At 42.7% G+C, this 23,859-nt stretch overlaps 7 protein-coding genes across 9 annotated transcripts; 3 read left to right on the top strand and 4 right to left on the bottom strand.

The window, feature by feature from the left end:
* Window positions 1-533: 533 nt before the first annotated feature.
* On the top strand, window positions 534-1,250 carry LOC131763366 (histone H1.3). The gene has a single exon (XM_059075495.2). It carries the CDS (start codon window positions 585-587, stop codon window positions 1,248-1,250), a length of 666 nt encoding a protein of 221 aa, XP_058931478.1. The 5' UTR covers window positions 534-584.
* LOC136792021 (histone H2A type 1-H-like) lies at window positions 534-1,971 on the bottom strand. Its single transcript, XM_067006566.1, has one exon. The coding sequence runs from the start codon at window positions 1,969-1,971 to the stop codon at window positions 1,507-1,509; it is 465 nt and encodes a 154-aa protein (XP_066862667.1). The 3' UTR covers window positions 534-1,506.
* A 2,420-nt stretch (window positions 1,972-4,391) lies between these two features.
* LOC131763372 (histone H2A type 1-like) lies at window positions 4,392-21,932 on the bottom strand. 3 transcript variants are annotated; one of them, XM_067006568.1, is made up of 2 exons: window positions 21,428-21,932; window positions 4,392-4,475 (listed from the first exon to the last, which is right to left on the bottom strand). In XM_067006568.1, exon 1 carries the CDS (start codon window positions 21,834-21,836, stop codon window positions 21,444-21,446), a length of 393 nt encoding a protein of 130 aa, XP_066862669.1. In that variant the 5' UTR covers window positions 21,837-21,932; the 3' UTR covers window positions 4,392-4,475; window positions 21,428-21,443. The 3 variants fall into 3 exon arrangements, with proteins under 3 accessions (XP_066862669.1, XP_066862670.1, XP_058931486.1); XM_067006569.1 differs by lacking the exon at window positions 4,392-4,475 and adding an exon at window positions 6,610-6,678; XM_059075503.2 differs by lacking the exon at window positions 4,392-4,475 and adding an exon at window positions 20,503-20,753 and having other exon boundaries at window positions 21,452-21,932.
* LOC136792022 (histone H3.1) lies at window positions 8,472-8,882 on the bottom strand. Its single transcript, XM_067006567.1, has one exon. It carries the CDS (start codon window positions 8,880-8,882, stop codon window positions 8,472-8,474), a length of 411 nt encoding a protein of 136 aa, XP_066862668.1.
* Window positions 9,921-10,301, top strand: LOC131763394 (histone H2B type 1-L-like). The gene has a single exon (XM_059075533.2). The coding sequence runs from the start codon at window positions 9,921-9,923 to the stop codon at window positions 10,299-10,301; it is 381 nt and encodes a 126-aa protein (XP_058931516.1).
* Window positions 19,422-19,928, bottom strand: LOC131763379 (histone H3.1). The gene has a single exon (XM_059075511.2). The coding sequence runs from the start codon at window positions 19,911-19,913 to the stop codon at window positions 19,503-19,505; it is 411 nt and encodes a 136-aa protein (XP_058931494.1). The 5' UTR covers window positions 19,914-19,928; the 3' UTR covers window positions 19,422-19,502.
* A 281-nt stretch (window positions 21,933-22,213) lies between the features above and the next one.
* On the top strand, window positions 22,214-23,071 carry LOC131763395 (histone H2B type 1-C/E/F/G/I-like). Its single transcript, XM_059075534.2, has one exon. It carries the CDS (start codon window positions 22,231-22,233, stop codon window positions 22,609-22,611), a length of 381 nt encoding a protein of 126 aa, XP_058931517.1. The 5' UTR covers window positions 22,214-22,230; the 3' UTR covers window positions 22,612-23,071.
* Window positions 23,072-23,859: the final 788 nt, after the last annotated feature.

The raw sequence follows: 23,859 nt of genomic DNA, 5'->3' as shown, positions 1-23,859 counted from the left end.
GAATTTTCTACCACAGTGCCAATTCCCAGTGCTTAGAGCAAACAAGTTGCAGGAGAGCTGTGCTATTGCTCCCGCGAAAAAACCGATTTTCCTTGTATATTTGAGTAAAAGTGAGGTTATTTATATAAGGTTGGAAAGAAAACAATGTGTATGACAATGCCCTGGAAGAAAGATTTGCAAAGGAAGCAGAGAGAACTAGTAATTTTAAGGAAAATCTGAAAGTTGTCTCAATTTGACCGAAGTTTCCAAGAGAGTTGGGGGAATCAGGAAAGTTTCAGGGGGCCGGCTTTGAAACTAGGTATAGCAAATAAGGCAGGAATGAAGCCTGAAGAGTCTCGGATCAGTTTCCCCCAAATTCCTAATTATTTCGTGCCCAGACTTCTTATATTTTTCTTCTTTTTTAAGGGGCAAAAAACACAGCCACTCGGCAGAGCCGAGGAGCCCTTCGTAGCAGCGCGGCTCACCGAACAGGCAACCAATCATCACGCAGCGACTCTCTATATAAACCCCCAGCCGGCGGCTCCCGGGACACGCCGTTCTGATAGTTTAAGCTTACTTTTTGTCCTTCCTGGCTAAACAGAAAAATGTCGGAGACTGCTCCAGTTGCTCCTGCTGTTCCCGTACCTACAGAGAAAACACCTGTTAAGAAGAAGACGAAGAAAACGGGTGCAGCTGCTGGAAAACGCAAGGCGTCCGGGCCCCCGGTGTCCGAACTCATCACCAAGGCTGTCGCCGCCTCCAAGGAGCGCAGCGGCGTGTCCTTGGCCGCGCTGAAGAAAGCGCTGGCTGTCGCTGGTTATGACGTGGAGAAGAACAACAGCCGCATCAAGTTGGGTCTTAAGAACTTGGTGAGCAAGGGCATCCTGGTGCAGACGAAGGGCACTGGCGCCTCAGGTTCCTTCAAGCTCAACAGAAAGGCGGCCACCGGGGAAACCAAGCCCAAGGCTAAGAAGGCGGGCGCGGCCAAGCCCAAGAAGGCTGCTGGGGCAGCTAAGAAGCCCAAGAAGGCCACGGGCGCGGCCACCCCCAAGAAGGCCGCTAAGAAGACCCCCAAGAAAGCCAAGAAACCGGGGGTGGCTGCTGGGGCCAAGAAAGTGGCCAAGAGCCCGAAAAAGGCGAAGGCAGCCAAGCCGAAGAAGGCGGCTAAGAGTCCGGCCAAGGCCAAAGCCCCCAAAGCCAAGGCAGCCAAGCCTAAAGCTGCCAAACCCAAGGCTACAAAGGCTAAGAAGGCGGTCTCCAAGAAGAAGTAAATCGGTAGTGGGACGTCGTACTTCGAAAATCTCAAAGGCTCTTTTCAGAGCCACCCACTAATCTCAGATAAAAGAGCTTAGCCGGATGTGTTTCCGTAGGTAACCAACAAGCCTTGTAATAAGGTACTTCTTTTTTAAACTTTTTTTAAACTTGCCGCCCTAATGTGATTGGCTATGCGTCAGGGTGCGCGCGCACCGCCACGTTCAGAATTCTCTGAATGTTGTGTTCAGTCCTCTAGTGAGAGTTTAATGGCTCTCAAAAGAGCCTTTGCGACAGATTCACTTGCCCTTGGCCCTGTGGTGGCTCTCGGGTCTTCTTGGGCAGCAGCAGGGTCTGGATGTTGGGCAGCACGCCGCCCTGAGCGATGGTGACTTTGCCCAGCAGCTTGTTGAGCTCCTCGTCGTTGCGGATGGCTAGCTGCCGGTGAAGCGACATGATGCGCGTCTTGTCGCGGGCCCCGTTGCCCGCCAGCTCCAGGATCTCGGCCGTCAGGTACACCGGCGCGCCGGCCCCGACCCGCTCGGCATAGTTACCCTTGCGAAGCAGGCCGTGGACTCGGCCCACGGGGAACTGGAGCCCGCCCCGCGAGGAGCGGGTCTTGGCTTTTGCTCGCGCTTTGCTGCCCTCTTTTCCTCGTCCAGACATGTTAGGAAAGAAATAGTGCAGCTTGAGGAAGGGGTTATTATAGTCTCTGGATGTTTCTAAAATTTCCATTCCCATTGGTTTGCAGAGGCTATTGAGAGAGTTAGCCAATCAGTACGCACTTCTGGAGTTACTTGCATGGGCTCCAGGAGAAAATACTACACCGATTAGAGGTTGAGATATTAAGACTTGTATTGATACATACTTTGAAGCAGTTGAAAAGCTTGGATTTTTCCGCTTGATGAATGTAGTCCTATTTGGGGGGAGTATTCATGCTATTGTTATTATGCCTAAACCTGCATAATTGTTGCTACCACCCTGACACCAAGGGATAGAAAAAAGTAAGCTATCCCTGGTGTTTTATAATTTACCCTTTTCTTTGCCAGAGTTTTTCCCCCTCAGATGTTGACAAGATCCAGGGAGCTGGGTTGATGGTCTAATATCTTTTGGTGAATAGGCAACAAACAGGGAGGCAGAAACAAATAAAAGCCGTTGATAAAGGGAATGAGATTGCTTAGGGAGCTCCTGGAGCTGGAGTAACCTGGGCAAAATAAATGGCTCTAGGAAGATGGGTTCACCTGATATTACATCATTTCCCCTTCATCCCTGTTTTTGTTGTTGTTGTTATTTTAATTTCTGGGGAAGGCCACTCGATTTTACTGGCAAATCTTGACCAAAATCTGAGTTCTGCAGACCATTAGGGGGGTGTAAACATGGATGGGGAAAAATTACATCTTTATTTTACCAAACTCTAAATGCAGCTAAGCATTTCCTTCAAGTATATCTGCAGGCAGCTAATCACAATGGATTTTGCAGTGCCTCTGACTTTTTCAACAGTGGCCATCACAGATGTTTTTGGATCACTTTGAAGATATTGCAGATATCTTGAAATAAAATTTACATCATTCTGATTCCTTGAAACTAACATTTGTTATTCCACCTGTTGCTCCTTGTTATTTGATGTGACTAATGAAACACATTTTACGTAAAAGAAATACATTTTGACAGCTGTATTTTAATGTGGCTAATTTTCTTATCCTGTATGCTTTAAGTATTTTAAAACATTGCATTGAGAAGATAATTGTTTACAGGTTTCTCCAGACTATCCATAGAGTCCACTATACAAAACAAGTCATGAGTCCTTGAGCAGATCTTCAGTGGCAGATACCTCATGGTTGAAAGACTTCATCTTATTTCTTTGTTTACAACATACCCAGCGGCCCCCACCCCCCGCCCCCAGCTACACATACACACACACACACAACTAACTGGTTAATAGTTTATTACATTTTACTATTTAAACTTTCTTTAAGAAAAAAAAAGGAGATAGCCTGTGATTACCTTTCTAGCTTTTCTAAGCAAGAGTTCATCTTTTCCCCATCACAACTGTATTCCATACTTTCTTCTTTCTAGAAAGGGCCAAAAAAACCTCTTAGAAGACTGGTTTGGTTGAGAAGGCGATTTGGATAAATGGGAAGATGTGAAATGGTTACTCAGAAGAATCCTTTTGAAAATAATAGATTGCATCAAGGGGGAAAGATAAGGGGGAAGAGACCTGTGAGGTCTTTAATACCCAGAATGAGAGAGTTTGGCTTTTGATTATGAGTGATGAGGAATAAGTATTATGTGGGAATGTGACAGTCAACAAGAGTGGTTACTATATAGTATCTCTGTAATTCGTTATATTTTACAAACCACTTCTATGCCTGCCTCACTATAAAGCATTTGCAGTAGGTATAGCTAAGCTGCTTGATTATTATTAGACTGCACCCTGTGTCTTGTGGGATCTTAGTTCCCCAACCAGAGATTGAACCCAGTCCTTGGCAGTGAAAGTCCTAACCACTGGACTGCCAGGGAATTCCCTAAGCTACTTGTTTTAAAGTTAAGAAAATTGTAGCTTAGAAAGATGAAATGGCCAGAATCACCTTGTCAATAAATGATGGACCTGGGTCTCAAACACAAGTTTCTTTATTCCTAGTGTCATTTTCTGAGCACTGCTCCCCATCTATTATGTCAACTGGAAAAGGAGTAGAGTTCTCTATTTCCTTTTTAGGCTCATCCAGAAAAAATAACATTCATGTATTTCTATTTTAGGCCCTCTATGAGCTATCCAATTCACAATCCCTTTGGAATGCACCAGAAGGGATTAAACACGATTCAATCAATGCTCTTCTAGTTTTACACTGGTTTATGTAAATTAATATTCATATTCCTTTCCTTGGGACAGTTTCTAATTTACAAGGAAATCAGAACTTGTTTAACTCTTACTCCATCTCCCAAAATTTTTGTTGCAGTTAAAGCAGGTTAAAATGAACATCTTAGGATTGTCTTGATATTCTGCAGCAGGATGATGAGCGATCAGGAAGCTCATTCCTAGTCCCTGTATTTCATCAGTAAACCACATCCCTAGGAGGGTCTCCTGAAACACTCATCCTTGGATTTCTGATGTTCTTTTGCTGAACAAAGGTGGTCTGTCAATCGCAGTGGCAAAAACCCAGGTTTAGAAAAACTCAACAGATCTACACTTAAAGATGGCAAATATCAATCAGGAGCCTCTGTGAGTAGTTGTCTCCGAAACATACCTAAAAAAAAAGAAAAAAAAAGGACGTCTTAGCATAGAAGGTGTGAAGGGCATGTTCATATTTTCTTAGCTGCAGGAGGGTACTTATCCATATGGCATAGGTCTAAGCCAAAAGTAATTTTGGGAGCCAGGCTGAAGTCATTACTTTCTCCCTTGTACTTAGTAATTGCCTGACTCCTTTGAACTGGGGGAGGCAGATGGAATTCATGTCACTGTGTGGAGGCCTTGATTACTCATGTCACTCAGTCACTAAATCAGGTAGATGTTTAAATAAGTTTCAGTAACTGACAGTTTCTCCCCTCTCACATTCTCTCCTTATCCTCTCATACCTGGATGATTCCATTGTTTCTTAACCAGTACCCTAACCAGTTTCTTCCTAACTGGTTCTTCCTAACCAGTTTCTCCAGCCCCTAATTCCTAAATTCTGGTCATTCTGTCTTATAAAAATTGTCACTCTTGCCTTATGTTCGAGTGAGAACTTTGTAGCCTTTTTTCATAATGATGCTTTCTGCTCACACTAACCAGCACTAATAACTCAAATTTACCTTTCTATTCCTTTTTGTTGTTGTTTGTTTTTTGGACAACTTTACTCATCTGCTATTCCTTCTCTCCTACCTGGGAGAATCTTTCCAATGTCATCTCAAGTTCCAACTCCATGAATAAATTCCCCTAATTAGAAAAATCTAGTTTCTCTGAAAATGTGCTTTGATGACATTAATAATTGGGTACCATTATTATCAATGGAAAATTTATAATGCATCTATTCTTTTCTCTCATTAAAGTAAACCCTGGGTCATTGGTCTTTATCTTGTTTTCCCACTACTCTAGGTGTGTTTTAATTGACTGAGCTTTAAAATCCTATCAAATGGGTGGGATTACCCCCATAATAATCAGATTCAGTGATTTTCTGTTTTTCTGTGGAAAGCTAAGGGTAATAAATCTCTCTGCCCCTTCTATGACCTTCCTCATGGCTTGATTTAGGCACTAGCTCCCTTACTTTCTGACGTATGCCATCCAAGGTGTTGGGGATACTGAAAAAAAAAAAAAAAAAAAAACCTTTGCAGTATAAAAGTCTTCAGATGTAAAATATCAATATTTACCTGTGTACATATGTGGTAGGCAGGATGTATAAAAAGAATGAAGTGGCATTTCTGAATTATCTTGATTTTTAGCTATCACTTCTATAAAATAAAGGTACTGGTCATTCAGAGATTATATACTTGTTTGTTTTTAAATTACATGTACTTATAGGCAACCAGGTAAGCCTGAAATGGTTATACAACTTAATTTTCCAACAGGTACAAATAAACTGTGACATGATTTAGATTTGTGATATTTCCCCAAGAAAATCAAAATTCGTTAAAAAGATCTCATGTTAAGCACTACCATTCAATGTATGCTTTTAAAATTTAAAGAAAAAAAGTGTGTGTGTGTGTGTGTGTGTATGTGTCTTAACAATCAAGATCATTGTTTGGATGATGGACAGAAAGGCTAAAAATTGTCCAAGCTAATGTTATAGTTTTATTGCTGTGCATCAATTATATTTCTGTGCAATTGGCTGTAATAATTGTAGTATAATAGAACACAGTTTTATATGATCCTGCACATTTTCAAAATCCACCCATTTCCTTTAACATATTGTGAAAATATTAAGATAAACATATCAGTCTTCCTAGACAGCTCTTCCAAGGAATAAAACCTTAGGGGTAACTGTTTAGGATCATACTGATGCTATTGTTTAATATAGCAATGCCAAAGGGGAAAAGTTTTGGCTTTATCCTTTTAACTGAAACTTTCTTAGTTTCAGTTTCCTCATCTGTAAAGAACTAATAGAATAATAATTATGTATATTAGTAGAGAACTATTGAATTTACCTTATATTTTGGAGACTTCATAGACTAATACATGACTTCTGGCCGACTCAGTAATGCAACTACTCAATTAATGTTGATTATTTCTACGTGGTAAAAGTATATAGCATTAAAGTTACATGAACTCTATCAATCTTTTACTTCTGTAATCAGGAATAAACTGAATGGTAATTCCTGTTTGTTCAATAATTTTTATTTTAAATTCCAATTTGATTAAATAATTTCCAGAGGGTTTGTTTTAGGCAAGGACTGTTCTAGATGTTCTGGTGGATTTAATAATACAACTAGGTGTTTTCTGTGCCCCCTTGGTCCTCATATCTTGACATTCACCATCTGGTGAGACAGAAACAGACATTAAAAAACTTACTGTGCTGGAATCTCAAAGAAAGTACAGGATATGGGAAAGTACGTTCTAATATGGAATGCCTTTATGTAGCGTTACAAATATCTAACACTCCATTATTGGAATTTTGAATAGCTAAACTTTTTTCCTTATGTGGGTCCAGGCTCCCCAGTTCTCAGCACCAGAGTCTCAATGCCTAACAGACTTCCAAGAACAAAGATTTCGTTTATAAAACCTTTAGGACTTAAAATGGCTAACTTGGCCTGTGTATTTATTTACAGCTTTGTTTCTGTTAAATTTACCACCTGACCTCTTTCCTTAGTGATCCTCAAGGGGAAACAGCCCATTAAAAAATAATAAATTAATAGAAGGCTCTCCATTTTGTAGTTAAGGGTACCTCACCCATCTTGAGCCTGAAATTTGCTGAAGTGTTTGAATAGACATAAAATCCTTCCAAACGGTCTACAGTAACCCACTTAGTAACAACCTTTCTACATTTCCAAATAACAGACTGTATAGTTTCAGAAGAAAATTCCTTACTTTTTTCCCTTCAGCTACCAGTTTAGAAATAGTGAAGAATTTGTTACTTCCACAAGAAGGGAATATTGTTTCAATATAGAATAGTATAACACTGCTGTTTTGTAGGGATGAGAAGAAAGCGAAGACAATATTTTCTGCAATAGAGAACTCTCAAGCTTACAGCTGATTTTCATGTTTTACTGACAAATATGAGGTACTTTCATAAGATTTGATTTAGAAATTAAGATAGGGAATTTAGGAAAACAGAAAAAGACCCCTTTAATGGCGTGTGCTGAAAGGCTCATGATTCCTGCATTCGAGTTCATTCAGTTTTTTCCTACTCAGAGACCCACCCAGCTGCCCCTGTTGGTTGCTTTGGCCCTTTGTAGAGAAGACCTGGTGGGTAAAGACCGCCACCAAGTTCTCAGGAGCTGTCAAGGTCTTCCCTTTGGTGATAAAGCTAATAACCTAAGCCTTGGCTCCGTTTTAGGGGTGGTCGTGGTATATCCGTGACCATTCTCAACAGGGTCCTTGTGGTTGCTAGCGAGCTGGGCCTCACAATTCTGGTCAGCAAGGGCACCCTGGTGTAGACCAAGAGTTTAGCCACGCCTAAATGTACCTAACCTACACAATATACGCCAAACGGAGGTGTGCAAGTAAAGTCGTGGAGGCAGTTCCTACACTAAAAACTTAAAAATAACATAGGCTTTTTAGGAATTCCCTGGTGGTGCAGTGGTTAAGACCACCTGCCAATACAGGGGACACGGGCTTAAGCCCTGGTCCAGGAAAATCCCACATGCCACGGAGCAACTAAGCCTGTGTGCCAGAACTGCTGAGCCCACGCACTGTAACTACTGAGTCCACGTCCTGTAACTACTGAAGCGCTCGCGCCTAGAGCCCGTGCTCTGCAAGAGAAGCCACTGCAATGAGAAGCTCGCGCACCATAACGAAGAGTTAGCCCCATGTTCCAATTTAAAAATACTATTTGCATTGAGGAATTCAGTAAAATTTCGCCGCAACTAGAGAAAGCCCATATGCGGCACTGAAGACCCAACGCAACCAAAAAAAAAAAACCACAGAAAAACAAAAACACCATAGGCTTTTAAAAGAGCTTAATTCCGAGACTCTCTCCACAAAGGTCTCTCGGGACTGCGCGAAACTTGTGCTCTTAATGACTAAGTACTACGGCACCTTTTCTAGATGAAGTGATTGGCTCTGAAAAGAGCCTTTGGGTTTTAGTTATCACTCGATTAAAAAAGCCAATTTACGCCCTCTCCCCGCGGATGCGGCGGGCAAGCTGGATGTCCTTGGGCATGATGGTGACGCGCTTGGCGTGGATGGCACACAGATTGGTGTCCTCGAAGAGCCCCACCAGGTAGGCCTCGCACGCCTCCTGAAGCGCCATCACGGCTGAACTCTGGAAGCGCAGGTCGGTCTTGAAGTCCTGCGCGATCTCGCGCACCAACCGCTGGAACGGCAACTTGCGGATCAGCAGCTCGGTGGACTTCTGGTAGCGGCGGATCTCGCGCAGGGCCACCGTGCCGGGCCGGTAGCGGTGCGGCTTCTTCACGCCGCCCGTGGCCGGCGCACTCTTGCGGGCCGCCTTGGTGGCCAGCTGCTTGCGGGGCGCCTTGCCGCCGGTGGACTTGCGAGCGGTCTGCTTAGTACGAGCCATAATGGGAGACTGAAAACACTGCTACAACTACAAGCCGTGCTGTTCTTGCTCTTATTTATAAAGGCGAAGTCCTCCTGATTGGTCCGAATCTTCAAATTCCGCGCCGTGAATTAAGTAACTGGATAGGCCTTGTGATTGGATACCAGGTCTCACTTTAGAAAACCTAGATCTATATTGCACTATGCTCCATATTTTCTTGCTTAAAGTCCTCCGCCATTTATTCACCCTGTATGTTACATGTTTTATATATACCTTAATTGGTTTTGTTTTAATCCCCTTTTTCGGGATTAAGTTTGGGAAGAGACGAAAATGAACGTTCCAGAGTTCTGAGCCCTTTCAAAAGCTCGGGTTTTGAATGTAATTGATCGAGTCCAGTTTCGTCACTTATCAAAGGTTCTGATTTTGAATAAACGTTTTATTTTAGCAATGCAAGCACCATTTTACATAATTCCCAGCCCTCCAACAAACGCTGGCATCACTTCCAGACACTTCCTAGGAAACATGAAAATACTACTGCCGTTGAAATGTGACGATCCTTAATTCTTCGTAAAGCTAAAGTGTTGCCGACTTTGATCAAGCCGAATTGGGAATGCCAATGGCATAATTTTGAAAACATTTTTATATTTAGCTAATTTCAGTGTTCTCTTTTCTAGAATTACTAACCCGGTAACTGAATTTTGGCAGAAAACTAGTCATAAATTTGTATCGGGCATTTGTCTCTTTAGGTCCGGATCTAGAGAGAAACAAGGCTCACAAATAGATAATTACGGACAAGACTAATTTTTTGCACTATTTTGAAAACGAAAGTTATTTTTTCTGATGGTTGGGAGGGGCGATATCTAGTGTTAATTCCACTTAAACAGCCAATCAAAAAGCAGATTTGAAATCACCTTATTTGCATGAGAGATTTCTACTGGCTGATTTGACCCAATCACGAATTGAGATAGATTAAGCACCTATTTGCATAGAAGCCCTACAAAAATAGGCCAACATTGTAACAGATGTTGTCAGTTTTCGTCTGTTTAATAACTTTACACCATGCCTGAGCTGGCTAAGTCTGCTCCTGCATCCAAGAAGGGATCTAAGAAGGCGGTAACCAAGGCGCAGAAGAAGGATGGCAAGAAGCGCAAGCGCAGCCGCAAGGAGAGCTACTCCGTATACGTGTACAAGGTGCTGAAGCAGGTCCACCCGGACACTGGCATCTCATCCAAGGCTATGGGCATCATGAACTCGTTCGTCAACGACATCTTCGAGCGCATCGCTGGCGAGGCTTCGCGCCTGGCGCATTACAACAAACGTTCGACCATCACGTCGAGAGAGATCCAGACGGCCGTACGCCTGCTGCTGCCTGGGGAACTGGCCAAGCACGCCGTGTCCGAGGGCACGAAGGCTGTCACCAAGTACACCAGCTCCAAGTAAATGTTTTTAGGCGCTATTAAACCCAAAGGCTCTTTTCAGAGCCACTCACACTTTCAAAGGGGCTCTAATGCTGCATACTACTTGTTTCTAGAGAGAAGTAAGATCAGATTTGAAAATGGACTAATTAAGCATCTTTACCACTCTAATTTCTTCAGAAGTAGATTGAGCTGAAATAATTTTAGCAGGCACAGAGCAGAGAAACGGTTTTATGTTAAGAACTGAAAAGTCAGTTTTAGTTGCTGAGCTATTAAGAATTTTAGAAGTCGGACCATCAAATATTGTGAAATCATTAGTTACTCACGTGATAGAGAAAAGGAAGGGGTAAGACACCTCAAGTAGCCTGGAAATAAAACCTTGAGTTTTGGATACAGTCCTTGGCTGGCAGCCCAGTGAGTCGGTTAGTCAGTCTTTCCTTAAGGCTGATTGGAATTAACAATACAATTTCAGCTACAGCTTTGCAAAATACCCTGACTCTAAGGATCATACACGCAGGCTACCTGCAATGTGGATCAGAGCTCTTTAGTTGCTATCCTCACTTTTGGTAAGTCCACTCTCATGGCCATTTCTCTGCTGGATTGGGGGGGGGGGCAGTTGCAGAGTATTGTGAGATCATAGATCTGAGTGTGCCCAAGATTCTTCTCTAAATGAACTCTTGAGTGGAAAAACGAGGACTGAATTTATTCATTCATTCATTGAGAGCCTATTAAGTTTCAAAAAGTGACAGGTACTAGGGACACAGCAATGAGCAGGATAGAAACAATCTCTGCTCACAGGGCTCATAGTCTAAAATGAATATTTAGACAGTATACAAACGAACAGAAGGGAAGTATCAGTCTAAATGTCACTTTAGTATTGCCAAAAGCTGAATTGACTTAACCTTAAATTTTTAATTTCCCTGGAGGCAATTCTGGCAGGGAGGTGGAGTAAGAGATGACAAGGGAAGAAGAGACAGTAAAAGAGAGAAAGGAATCACAAAAATGTTCAGAGTTCAAGTTTGTATTTGTGGATTATGGTTAACAACAGATGTTATATATTTACATTTTCAGGTACCATGTTTTATCATTGGTCCACAAGAATTTTGTACCGGTCCTAGTGCTGTGACTTACTGAAATGTAGGATCTTACTGAAATGTAGAAAGGAATACTATACTAAGAAATCTTGTCCATTATTCCTCTTAAAGATTCTCCTTAATAAGATTTCTTCTTTTTTAAATGTGCACCTGTATGACTTAGTATTAGATACCCCTAGAAGTGACAGACAGCCGAAAATAGTCAGTGGTTAAGCAAAATTAAAGTCTTTTTCTCTATGTAGCTCAGGCCTGGAATGGGCGCTCCACTCTCCTTAGGGAACTCATCCCTTTCTATGTATAAGGTATGTTTGCTCTGTTATTTGAGAATATTCTCAAATATATTCTACTATTCAATTCTACTATGGAGAGCCTACCAAGAACAAACTGGAATGATGAAATTCATAAATATTAAGTAGGTAGTTCATAATAGGAAACATATAAGAAATGTTGGATAGGTAAGCAAGGCATTTATGAGATACAAAATTCAGAAGCTGTATTTACTGTAAATCATTAAGTTAGTACCTCGTGAGATGTTAGACATAGAGAAAGTAGAGCTTGTGTGTGCTACATGGAGATATAAAGTGATGAAAGAACCAAGAAGTGCCAAATATTTGTAAGACACTAAGTATTTATGAGGTACCCAATATTTATGAGTTCTTAAACTGACCACCCATTGGTGACTCCCATTTTGGTACCATTTGCCCTCTATAGACAACATGCACATAAAAGACATGTTTGCTTGGTATGTCACTGGTGACCTCCCTAGATGGGAGGCTGTATACTCAGCCCTGCATCTCTCCAACACAGCAAGCATGTGTTGGCTCCAAATCACTTCCATCTGCTGGACCCCTTTGCTCAAAGTCCAACCTAATTCTCATCAGAGAAGAAATTCAAAGGAAAGCAGGGAGTGAGAGGAGAGAGAGGGAGAGGGAAGGGTCAGAGAGAGATAGAGGAGAGGGAGGGGGAGGAGAGGGGGGAGAAGAGGAGGAAAGGGAGGTTTCAAATGAAAAGTGAAACCAAGGATTCAATTGATCTTTTGCAACCTATCTGAAATGTGTCCATTTGTCCAATATCTTTTCCCTTGTTTCTTGCTATATATTTAAAATTGATTCAATAAAATTAATCAGGGAACTTAAATTGGTCTGTGAGACTTTATGTTCTATGACCTTGGAAATGGCCTGCCTGGTAGTGTATTTGGAGGCTACCACTGCATTAAGGTAATTTCTCACATGTCATTCTACTTGTCATTCTTAATAAGATATGGTCCCTGTTACCTAGGACATATAACATTGTCCTATAGAGCAAATAATAATGTATACAAATATAGAACAGTAATGAAATATGCTTAAAATTGAAGGGCTTTGAGGTTCACTACCTGGGCTGAAATTTGTTGTCACCATTTACTAGCCAGGTGACCTTGGACATTATGCAGAATCATTCAGCATGCTTCACCATCTGTAGAGATAATAAAGTAACTCTTATAGGTGACTTGCTCAAGCATATTTAGTGTTGGGACTACCCCAGAACTCTGTTGTTTCAATGCTGTGTCTACCACTGTCAGGAAAGAACAGAGGACTTGTGCATAGTGATTTTAGAAGATACACAGGTTTTCTGGAAAGATAATTAGAGCAAGTGTGGATATCTGAGGTGACAGATACATGATACTAACTTCAGGGCCCCAGTTCTGCACAGATAAACTCTATAAACCTTCAGAGGTAGAGGCACACTGGCTGTTAACCTCTTCTTCCTGAGCCCTCAGAGACCTTGTTTCCCAGCTTCCCTTGTAGTTGGGTGTGGCCTTCTTAGCCCACATAGCTGAGTTCCTAACAATGGAATGTAAATAAAAGTAAAGTTTGACATTTTCAGGTCTGGGGCATAATAAGCTCCCAGGAAGACTTTCCAAGCTCTTTCCCCTCCTAAGACAAAAGTGTTTTAGAAACAAAACAGGCCCAAAATAGAGCTATGTCATCAGACCAAGACTTAATTACAGTTTTGGCTTCCCCAGAAATGAAATCTTAAACTAGTCAATCAGGAAGTGCCTGATCAGCACCAGTTAGGTAATCAGCCGGGTCAGACCCCTGCCAACCCCTAAAGGAAAGCAACCTTGCAGTAAGCTACCCACTTTTTTTCCTAGTGTAACTTCCCTGTTCCTGCTCCCTTCTACCTAGAAAAATCTTTTATTTTGTACAGCTCCTCACAGCTCTTTTCTATCTGCTAGACTGGATGCTGCCTGATTCATGAATCACTGAATAAAGCCAATAAGATCTTTAAATTTTACTCCATTGAATTTTATTTTTTAACATGTGAAAGCAATGTGATTAGGATGATTGAGACACAAAGATAAAAGGGCACCTGGGCTCCAGAACCAACTGCTTGGAAGAAAGAGCTACCTGCTGATCTAGAACACCCTTTTTGGACCTCATAAAAGCAGAGAATAAACTTGCAATAAGCCGTAAGGTTGTCAATTGAAAAAATAATAATAATAATAACATAAAAGTTGAGAATTATGTTATATCCAGCAGGTATATGGAGGACTTAAGCCCAAGAGACAGCCTCTCAGATAGCTCTGAGGGACTGGTCCTGAAGAGGTAAAGGACGAGCCAGGATATGTAGGAGTTTTTGAACAAAACCAAAACAAACAAACAAAAAAATAACACAAAAAAACAGGTAGTTGGAACGTCAAAATATTACTGTTAAAGAAAACAGCCATCTCACGTTAGTGAAGTTAGCCCTTTCTATATCTGGGAAGATGCAAGAGTCTGGGCTCATTGAAATCATTCCTTTGATAAATATGTAGCTTAACTATCTAGGGCCAGTATCCTGTTTTTCTCCATCCTGAATCCCCTCAGGGTGCACAGGCGAAGGCAGTTGCAGGGGCTGATGGCTTGATGGCCGCCACATCCTTAGTTTACTGATATGGTAGGTGACATTCTTCGTCCACAAGGTTTGGGGGTTTATGTTAATATACCGTCCACCAAGGCAGGTTCCCAATCTCTATTTTCTAAAAGGAAGTTCTGTTACTTGTTGCTGGATCTCAAACCTTGTAGAACCAGATGGCTAGCTACATTCTTTTTTTTTTGCTGTACGCGGGCCTCTCTCTGTTATGGCCTCTCCCGTTGCGGAGCACAGGCTCAGCGGTCATGGCTCACGGGCACAGCCGCTCCGCGGCACGTGGGATCTTCCTGGACCGGGGCACGAACCCGCGTCCCCTGCATCGGCAGGGGGACTCGCAACCACTGCGCCACCAGGGAAGCCCCTAGCTACATTCTTTAGTTGGCAAAGGATAGAGGACATTTTCTTCCTCCCCGACAGTTTCATAGTTATCTGGCAAAACCTGAAGGACACCAGTTTTCTATTCTTTCCTTGAACACTACTTATTAAAAATGAAAGTAATTAATAGTTTACACACCATAATGAAAATCCCTGCATTTGGACTGCAGTCTCTCCCAATAGGAAGGGTTCGGAAGAGATGTGATCTCTTAGATCTGTGCCAAGACACAGCTATAGCTCAAGATCTGCAGTTGAGAACATGTAACACCTTTAACATAAATAAGTAAATTTATTTTAATTTTGTTTTATTTTTAAAATCATGGGTTTGGCCATCAGAGCATCACCATTTTGAAGGTTTTAATACAGAGTTCTATTAGCCATGAGCCAACAGATGAACAGTTTTATTTACATTTGGGGACGTATCCATAATTATCCAAAGTAATCTCAGAAAATTTACTTGTTACAGTGTATAAAGCCTTTTTAGAAATATTACATTTGGATTCTCTTTTTCCTGAAAAGTAAAACGATGATGGTGATTATTTGGAACCTCAAAATATCTTACTTTTTATTTAAAATAAATTATCAAATAATTAATAGGCTTTCCTTAATGACTGGTATCCTTGAATCAGGCTGGCAGTCCTCCCTGGGATTAGTACTCATCTCTTCCTGCCCCGGCCTCAGTTTACCATCTGAATTGGGTGTGCTCAGGAAACTAGAACAATACTTTTGGGGGAAAAAAAAATGTGTAAAATCACTGCTGAGCTTGAGACTTGAAACTCCAGCTTGAGAAAACAGAAGAGGAACCTGGTTCTATCTAGTTGGTTATCAGACCTGCGACCATCATTCCAAGTGATGCTCCCAACATAGGACCTTCGCAATCACGGTTTCTTCTCTGTGGAATGATCTTCTTACAGATGTATGAAGACCCCTCTCCCTTCCAAGCTTCATGACACTGGCTTTCATATCTCATCTCAGTTGTGAAGTTTTCCCCACCCACCTTATTTAAAATGACAACTATCTACCACCCATCTCCCACTCTGTGGCAGTCCTTAATCCCCTTGGTCTGTTTTCTGTGTTTTCTTAATCCTCTTTACCAAAAGACTGTTTATCTTTGTTTATTTTCTGTCTCCCACAAGAATCGTAGGTGAGCTCCGCACAGTAGCATCTTTGCCATGTTACGCATTGCTCTTTCCAGCACCTAGAACACTGTTGAGCATATAGTAAGCACTCAAAAAGTTTTTGGTGAATGGATGGATGGATGAAGTCAAATGGACATATGCACATAACACAAAATGTCCATCCATTCTCTAGTGGAGATAAAGTCCATGGCAGTTTTATCCAAATAAACCCCTGTGAGAGGTAGTTCCCCTCACTATGCTTCCATTTCTTCATCATCATATTTGAGCTGATAATGGCCCCCCAACCCACAGAGTTATTGTGATGATTAAATTAAATAATCCATATAGGCACTAAATTACAGACTTTGAATTGATAAAATCGTGAATCTCTTACCACCTGGACAGTTCCCAAGGACGGGATTGTTAACATCTCTACTTGGCAAATGACATAATAAAGACCAAGAGTGCTACATGGACCTTGCAACACAGGGAGCTTGCATTCAGCCAGAAGGTCACCACTGACTGACCCAGTGATATAAAGCTGGATAGCTCACTACTGTTCCTGATACAAAAACCCCTTGCCTCGTTCCTGAAGACATTTGATTTTCAATTCAAATAAACTGTTTGTTACCTGAGGGTAAACAATTTGCCTGTGTCCATAAAACTAGTAAACTGAAGTACTATGCTATGAGTCACCTTTAACCCCAAAAGTTTATATTTTATAAATGATTTTCTCCCTAACTATAAATCCTCCAGGTCAGCTTCTATTTTCAAGGTTTGAATAGCACAAAATAAAGAAAAATGGGCCTTGATTTTTGTGCTGGAGCACAACTGAGACCACCTGAAAATAAAGCAGAACCTGATTAAATGAGAGAGACGGACACAAAAACTATGTGCAACTCCTCTCAAGACCTTCCATCTCACTCAGAGCAAAAGCCGAATTCCTTACGGTGACTTACAAGCCCCTGCATGATCTGGCTTCCTTTCATTTCTCTGCCATTATTTCCTCCTACAGTGCCCAGCCCACTCCACTCCACATAGCCACCCTGGCATCTCAACATTCCTCCTCCTCTCCCTCTTTCTTTTTTAGAATTTATTTATTGATTGATTTTTGGCTGCGTTGGGTCTTTGTTGCTGCATGCGGGCTTTCTCTAGTTGGCGGCGAGCAGGGGCTACTCTTTTTGTTGCCGTGTGTGGGCTTCTCATTGCGGTGGGCTTTTGTTGCGGTGCACAGGCTCTAGGCGTGTGGGCTTCAGTAGTTGTGACACGCGGGTTCAGTAGTTGCAGCACGCGGGCTCAAGAGCGCAGGCTCAGTAGTAGTGGCACACGGGTTTAGTTGCTCTGCGGCATGTGGGATTTTCCCGGACCAGGGCTCGAACCCGCGTTCCCTGCATTGGCAAGAGGATTCTTAACCACTGCGGCACTCACCAGGGAAGTCTCCCACTTTCTCTTTCCACTACTACTTCCTCACAACTCTGCTGAAATAACTACCTCCTTACTGCCGTCTTCATTGGTCACCTTATCTAAATTTCAACTCCCCATGACAATCCTTATTCTTGCTTTATTGTTCTTCTCACCATCTAACATATTACATATGATACTTATTTACCTGATTTATTGCCTATCCCAGGATCAAATGTAAATTCCATGAGAGCAAAGAATCTTCTCTGTTTTGTTCTCCAAGTATATTCCCAGTGCACAGAACAGCATCTGGCACATTGTAAACTCAACAAATGTACGTGGAATAAATAAATTTTAAAAGTCATCAGTGTTAAATGTTGTTTGTTGGGGGAGTAATCATGGCATCACAATTAGGTTTTTAAATAGATGTATATAAAAATGTTGAGAGGAAATGATATGATTCGCTTGACAATAATCAAGATAGAAGAGGTATAGATAAATTTGGGCAGTGTTGGTGTTGAGGCTGGATGAGGAGTACCTAGGGTACCTAGGGTCTGTTAAACTATTATCTCTACTTCCATATATTCTCAAATGTTGTGTAATAAAAAAATTTTTTTTTAAGTTTAAAAAAATGAAACAATATCCAGGTTGGGGGGTGGGGGTGCGGAAGTAAATTCCTAAATAATTTTTTTTTTTTAAAAAGGCTATGGAGAAAGGCCACCTGAAAGACCAAACAAGACCTTGTGCTAATCTGTACAGGAAAGTGCAATGTGAAGACAGAGAGGTATCCCCTCTCCAGGATGTTCCTCCTTGTAGCATCCCTGAAAACCTAGTAATGTCAACCACTGAAAGCAGCTACATTTCTCAATATAGACTCACATTAGCCCTGTCCTCAGAAATTGCTATAAAAGCCAAATACTATTTGATTCATTGCAGTGAGATAAACTGTCATCAAGCAAGACAGAAAGTCCTCCTTTGGAGCTAGAAGGAAAGCCTGATTTAGTTAGGTAACTCCTTGCTAAGCCTGGAGTCCAACAGGAGCTAACCACAAGACTGGAATTTATGCATTATTGAGTCCCAGCCCTAGCTATCTATTGGAAGCACCTGAATTTTAATAATTACTGCTGCCTGGGCCCACCTCCTACAATTATAGTCATACTGATTGGACCCCAAGCAAAAATATTTTAATAAAAGTTCCAATTGACTGTAATGTGCAGTCACCACTGAGACCACTGATCCATAATGAAATCAAACTCTAGAGGCACCTTGTTATGTGCAACTGCTTGACAGAAATTTCATTCTATTACATAAATAAGTGTAGTTTGCAAATGCTTTCTCCTGGTAAGAGTTCACAGACAGGCTGCTTTTCTTGATGAGACCAAAAACGCCATTTAAAAAAATAAACTTCTTAATCTAGCGTTCATAAGAATCACCTGGGGTGAACTGGGTACAACGTAGATTCTGACTCAGTAGACCTGGGTTGGGTCTGAAAATCTACGTTTCTAGCAAATTCCCAAGTGATGTACATGCTGCTGGTGGTAGAGCACACTTTGAGTAGTGAAACTGTAGAAGCCAGCAGGGTTCTCTGTCTTGGGTTCTGCTACCAATAAGTTTATTAGAAATCCTGACTGAGAAGCTTAAACTTTTTTATAGAAGTCAGCTATCAGCTAAACAACGCCCTCACTGTTCTCTGTGTAAAAGGTCAAACATTTCACGGGAAAGCCAAAACTGTTTCACTTTTAACTTGGCACAGATTGGAACTGAGCAAATTGAGGTCTCAGAGACATTAGTAAGTAACGGCAAACGCTTTAGATTCTCAATTGTCAATGCCCAAACATGTGGGAACACAGCTTTAGAAGGGGTAAACAGCAAATCCACACCCACCTCCACCCAAATTCAACCTTTTGTGGGTGAAGCAGCTCACCTTCCATACATAATCCACGTACCCAAATAACCCGATCTTCACATCACACCGATTACTGCCCCTTCCAAACTAAAACACAGCTTATTCTGTTGCCAAACCTACCAATCCCCCACTCCACCTGCATGTGTTTATATTACATTTCCCACGAGACAGCAAAGTTCATACTTTTGAGCAACTTTTGCACATAACCTACCGATTGAAGGTATACAAAGCTGCCAGAATTTAACTGAAATCATGGACACCTGTGAAGTTACACGACACTTCCTAAAAGTTTACCCAGTAACTCAGGAAGTCTCAATCTTAACATCCCAAAACAAAACTCATAGAAACAGAACAGCCTAAATGACAGCTATTTTAAAGAAAATGTGGGTGGCTCTTAGAAGAGCCTTTTTAGTTGGATTGAGATAGCTGGGGAAGCTTTACGCCCTCTCCCCGCGGATGCGGCGAGCAAGTTGGATGTCCTTGGGCATGATAGTAACGCGCTTGGCATGGATGGCACACAGGTTGGTGTCCTCGAAGAGCCCCACCAGGTAGGCCTCGCACGCCTCCTGCAGCGCCATAACGGCCGAGCTCTGGAAGCGCAAGTCGGTCTTGAAGTCCTGCGCGATCTCGCGCACCAGGCGCTGGAACGGCAGCTTGCGGATCAGCAGCTCCGTGGACTTCTGGTAGCGGCGGATCTCGCGCAGGGCCACCGTGCCGGGCCGGTAACGGTGTGGCTTCTTCACGCCGCCTGTGGCCGGCGCGCTCTTGCGGGCCGCCTTGGTGGCCAACTGCTTGCGCGGCGCCTTACCACCGGTGGACTTACGCGCGGTTTGCTTAGTGCGAGCCATCGTAAACAAACAAAAGAAACAGAAACCAACTTGGCAAAGAAGTAGGAAGAGGTCCCCTTTATATATACTCAGAAACGTTCCTATTGGCCTTGAGCTATTTCAAAAGCCCCGCGAAACACCACCATTGGCTGAAGAGTCAACGCAGTGATTGGGGAATTATTAGAGACTCTGATTGGATGAAATACTCCACATTTCAATCCCTCTTTTTGTTATACTCTGTGACCCAAAGGAACTAATTTTCTAATGTTCTAGTTCAGCGCACCTCAAATTATAAATAAGGAGCCACTTGGAGATCGTGGGCGATGCCAATTCTGATTCAAATCTATGTAATGGGGGCCTAGAATTCCGAGGACTACGCTTTAAGAACAGATTTACTTGTAATCTTTTTTTCGCCGTGGTTACTTTTTCTGAACTGAACTTAGATTCCCCTGGGCTGCCACTTCCTACCTCCACTGGGAAACCACGGGGAAAGCGACGGGCCGGAGACGCCCGGCAAACAGTGCGCAACAAATGATTGACTTTCCTATGGTGGCCAAATGGGATTTTGCTTCAGTTCCAGCAGAAATTAGTTAAGATAGCCACCATCATGTTGAACTCTATTCTTTTAGCCCAGTCAGCCAGTCTCTCAGAGATCTTTCTTTCTTGCTTAATTTCACTTTGAAAATGATTGTTTTCTAGTTAAAATTGTACTATGCACCTGGTGTTTACCTCTCCGAGAAAACACCCCCTTCCTCTGTGAACATTTTTCATTCCAGAAAGGAGATCACGGTGCGATAACCTCAAGCACCACCAGAGCCAGTCCCAGGACCGCCGGACGCCATCTTTGATTTTGAAATTTTCCTCAAGTAAAAAAGAACGCAAAATTGCATTCTTATCTGCGGCCCTATTTTCCACTCCTAGACTGTATAAGATTCCTTCCTACTCTCTCAAGGGAGGGTACAGTCTTGAGGGCACTAGTCTGCTGTGGTCTCCTTTGCCTGGCAAAGCAATGAAAGCTACTCTTTTCTACTTCACCCAAAACTATGTCGCCGCTTACTATTCGGCACGGGTGAACAGAGGCCGAGTTTCGGCAACAAGTTCAGAACTTGAAAAGCCCGCGCTGATCTGATTTGCCAGCCGTTCTTTTGTTTGGCTGTTTCAAACGTCTTAGTGACATTCTAAGCTACCATCCCCCACCTGCCTTCTCCGCAAGATAGAATATTTCCCTTCTCTCTAAATAACTATACTACCCCAGGTTTTTAATACGTTACCAAAACCTGCTTCACCACTACTAAAAGCCCTTGCTTACGGTACTAACAATTTTTTGGTAAAAGTCCTGTTTCCCTGAGCCACATTCCAATCAGTCCCGTTAGATAGCGAAGATAACTTGCGATGATAAACTGTGGCGATTATTCAGTGGCTTTAACCGCGTAAGTTTCATAGACTCAGCCCAAGTTTAGTTACAAGCTTTTTTAAGTGTGAAAATGTGGACGGCTCTGAAAAGAGCCTTTGGGTAAAACGTTATAGACACGCACTGATATTGGGATAGATTCACTTGCCCTTGGCCTTGTGGTGGCTCTCGGTCTTCTTGGGCAGCAGTACAGCCTGGATGTTGGGCAGGACGCCGCCCTGAGCGATAGTGACTTTGCCCAGTAGCTTGTTGAGCTCCTCGTCGTTGCGGATGGCCAGCTGTAGGTGACGCGGGATGATGCGCGTCTTCTTGTTGTCGCGGGCCGCGTTGCCCGCCAGCTCCAGGATCTCGGCCGTCAGGTACTCCAGCACCGCCGCCAGGTACACCGGAGCGCCGGCCCCGACCCGCTCGGCGTAGTTGCCCTTGCGGAGCAGGCGGTGCACCCGGCCCACAGGAAACTGGAGCCCGGCCCGCGAGGACCGGGTCTTGGCCTTGGCACGTACCTTACCACCCTGTTTCCCCCGGCCAGACATGACGAGAAACTAAAAACAAAACAAAAACCAAAGAAAATGATCCTCAATACAAGAAGCTAGACTATTATAGTCTGCGGCGGTTTGGTAAAACAGCCTGTGCGATTGGCCGAACACAAACCTTAGCCAATCAAAAGCTAGTTCTAAAACAACAACGTTACTAATTTACATAGAGAGTTTGTAATTGAAAGGTCAAATTATGTAAGGTTGAGCTAAGGGAAGAGCCAATGAGACTTTGTAATAAAGAGCCTATCAGAGAACAGGATGCTGAAAAGGCCAATCACAGATCGCAATTCTGCCATCTCTAATTTGCATACAGACCAAACAAATACTGAGGACGGTTGCTCGTGGGCGTATTTGTTTCTCGTTTGCTCCCTGGAGGTTTTTTGGCTTTGCGATGCCTGAGCCAGCGAAGTCTGCTTCTGCTCCAAAGAAGGGCTCCAAAAAGGCGGTGGCCAAGGCCCAGAAAAAGGACGGTAAGAAGCGCAAGCGTAGTCGCAAGGAGAGCTACGCCGTGTATGTGTACAAGGTGTTGAAGCAGGTTCATCCGGATACCGGTATTTCCTCCAAGGCCATGGGTATCATGAATTCATTTGTCAACGACATCTTCGAGCGCATCGCGGGCGAGGCGTCGCGCCTGGCGCATTACAACAAGCGCTCGACCATCACGTCGAGGGAGATCCAGACTGCCGTGCGCCTGTTGTTGCCCGGGGAGTTGGCCAAGCATGCCGTGTCCGAGGGCACCAAGGCTGTTACTAAGTACACCAGCTCCAAATAACCTCGCTCCTTCTCCAATAACTCAAGGCTCTTTTAAGAGCCACCCACATTGTCTCTTAAGAGTCTGTAAACTCCAGAATTCAAAGTTATTTTTATATATGACCAGCAAGGAAAGAAAAAGCTTTGAAAACTTAGGAAAGTTACTCTTTCGTAAGAGACATTTACATTTATAAGAGAAATATCCATTTTGTATGGGTGTCTCTTACTTTACCAGAAGAGGATGGCCGAATCTGTTATCTATGGGAAAGCCCACAACTTAAATCTGCATAACGTTACCCGTGTTTCCTGTGCTTTTCCTGGTTGCCTCCCACAACTGACTACCCATCCCCATCGTTTTTAGTTTTTAGCTGAAGATGGTATATAAGGTGGTAGCCGCAGCCATTTTGTAGATTTTGTTTTACTGGGGCTCTCCAATGTATGCAGGAGATGCACGTTGTTACCTTTTGTTTTTCTCCTGTCAATCTGTCTTCTATCAATTATTAGGCCAGCCAAAGAATCTAGAAGGGAAGAAGGGAAAAAATGTCTTCCCTACATCTACACAGTGATTTTTGTGACCATGAAATAAGTTGCTATATTTTCAATGGTGCTTGTGAAGAAAATTCCCTAAACTCCACATATAATTAAGGCATTCATTTCTTGCTTTCCGAAGTTAATTTTAAATACATTTTAAAATAATGTATTCTTGAAAACAAATATATAAGTTTATTTGAGAAATGGATAAGCATGATTTAAGGGGAAATCCCCCAGCAGATGATACAGTCCTGAATGCTAAATTTGGGCATGTTACTTAAACCCTCTGTGAACATTTCCTTCTAAAATGGGAATAATAATTAGCAACTACTGTGTGGCATTGCTGGGGTGATCAATAAAAGAGCACAAGTAAAGTACTCCGGGTGGTGACTGCACAGAGAAGGTCTTCTAAAATATTAGCCGTTGGCAAAAGCCTCTGGTTGAAGCGCTGGGAGGCTGCTCTTAGTCCTGCCCACTTTGGAGTCTCAGAATCTCGAAGCCATAAACAAGGCAGTAGACCAGAAAGCCTACTAGCGTTTAACACCAATTAGGATTCCTTGTCTGAATGATCCAAACCACTTCTAACAGTCCAAGCCCCTCTTTGAAAGCAGTTCTTTCCCCTGAACTGTTCTGAGGACAACCTAGTGCCTGTGACTGTAAGTCTTCCCTGCCTTTGATGGCCAATTCAAGCAACATGTGTCTTACTTTCCAAGGTCCTTCTCATGCCTCACTAGGATTA

The sequence above is a fragment of the Kogia breviceps genome, chromosome 10 (genome assembly GCF_026419965.1).
Source record: "Kogia breviceps isolate mKogBre1 chromosome 10, mKogBre1 haplotype 1, whole genome shotgun sequence".
Lineage (NCBI taxonomy): Eukaryota > Metazoa > Chordata > Mammalia > Artiodactyla > Physeteridae > Kogia > Kogia breviceps.
This window is presented reverse-complemented; position numbering and strand designations above follow the sequence as displayed.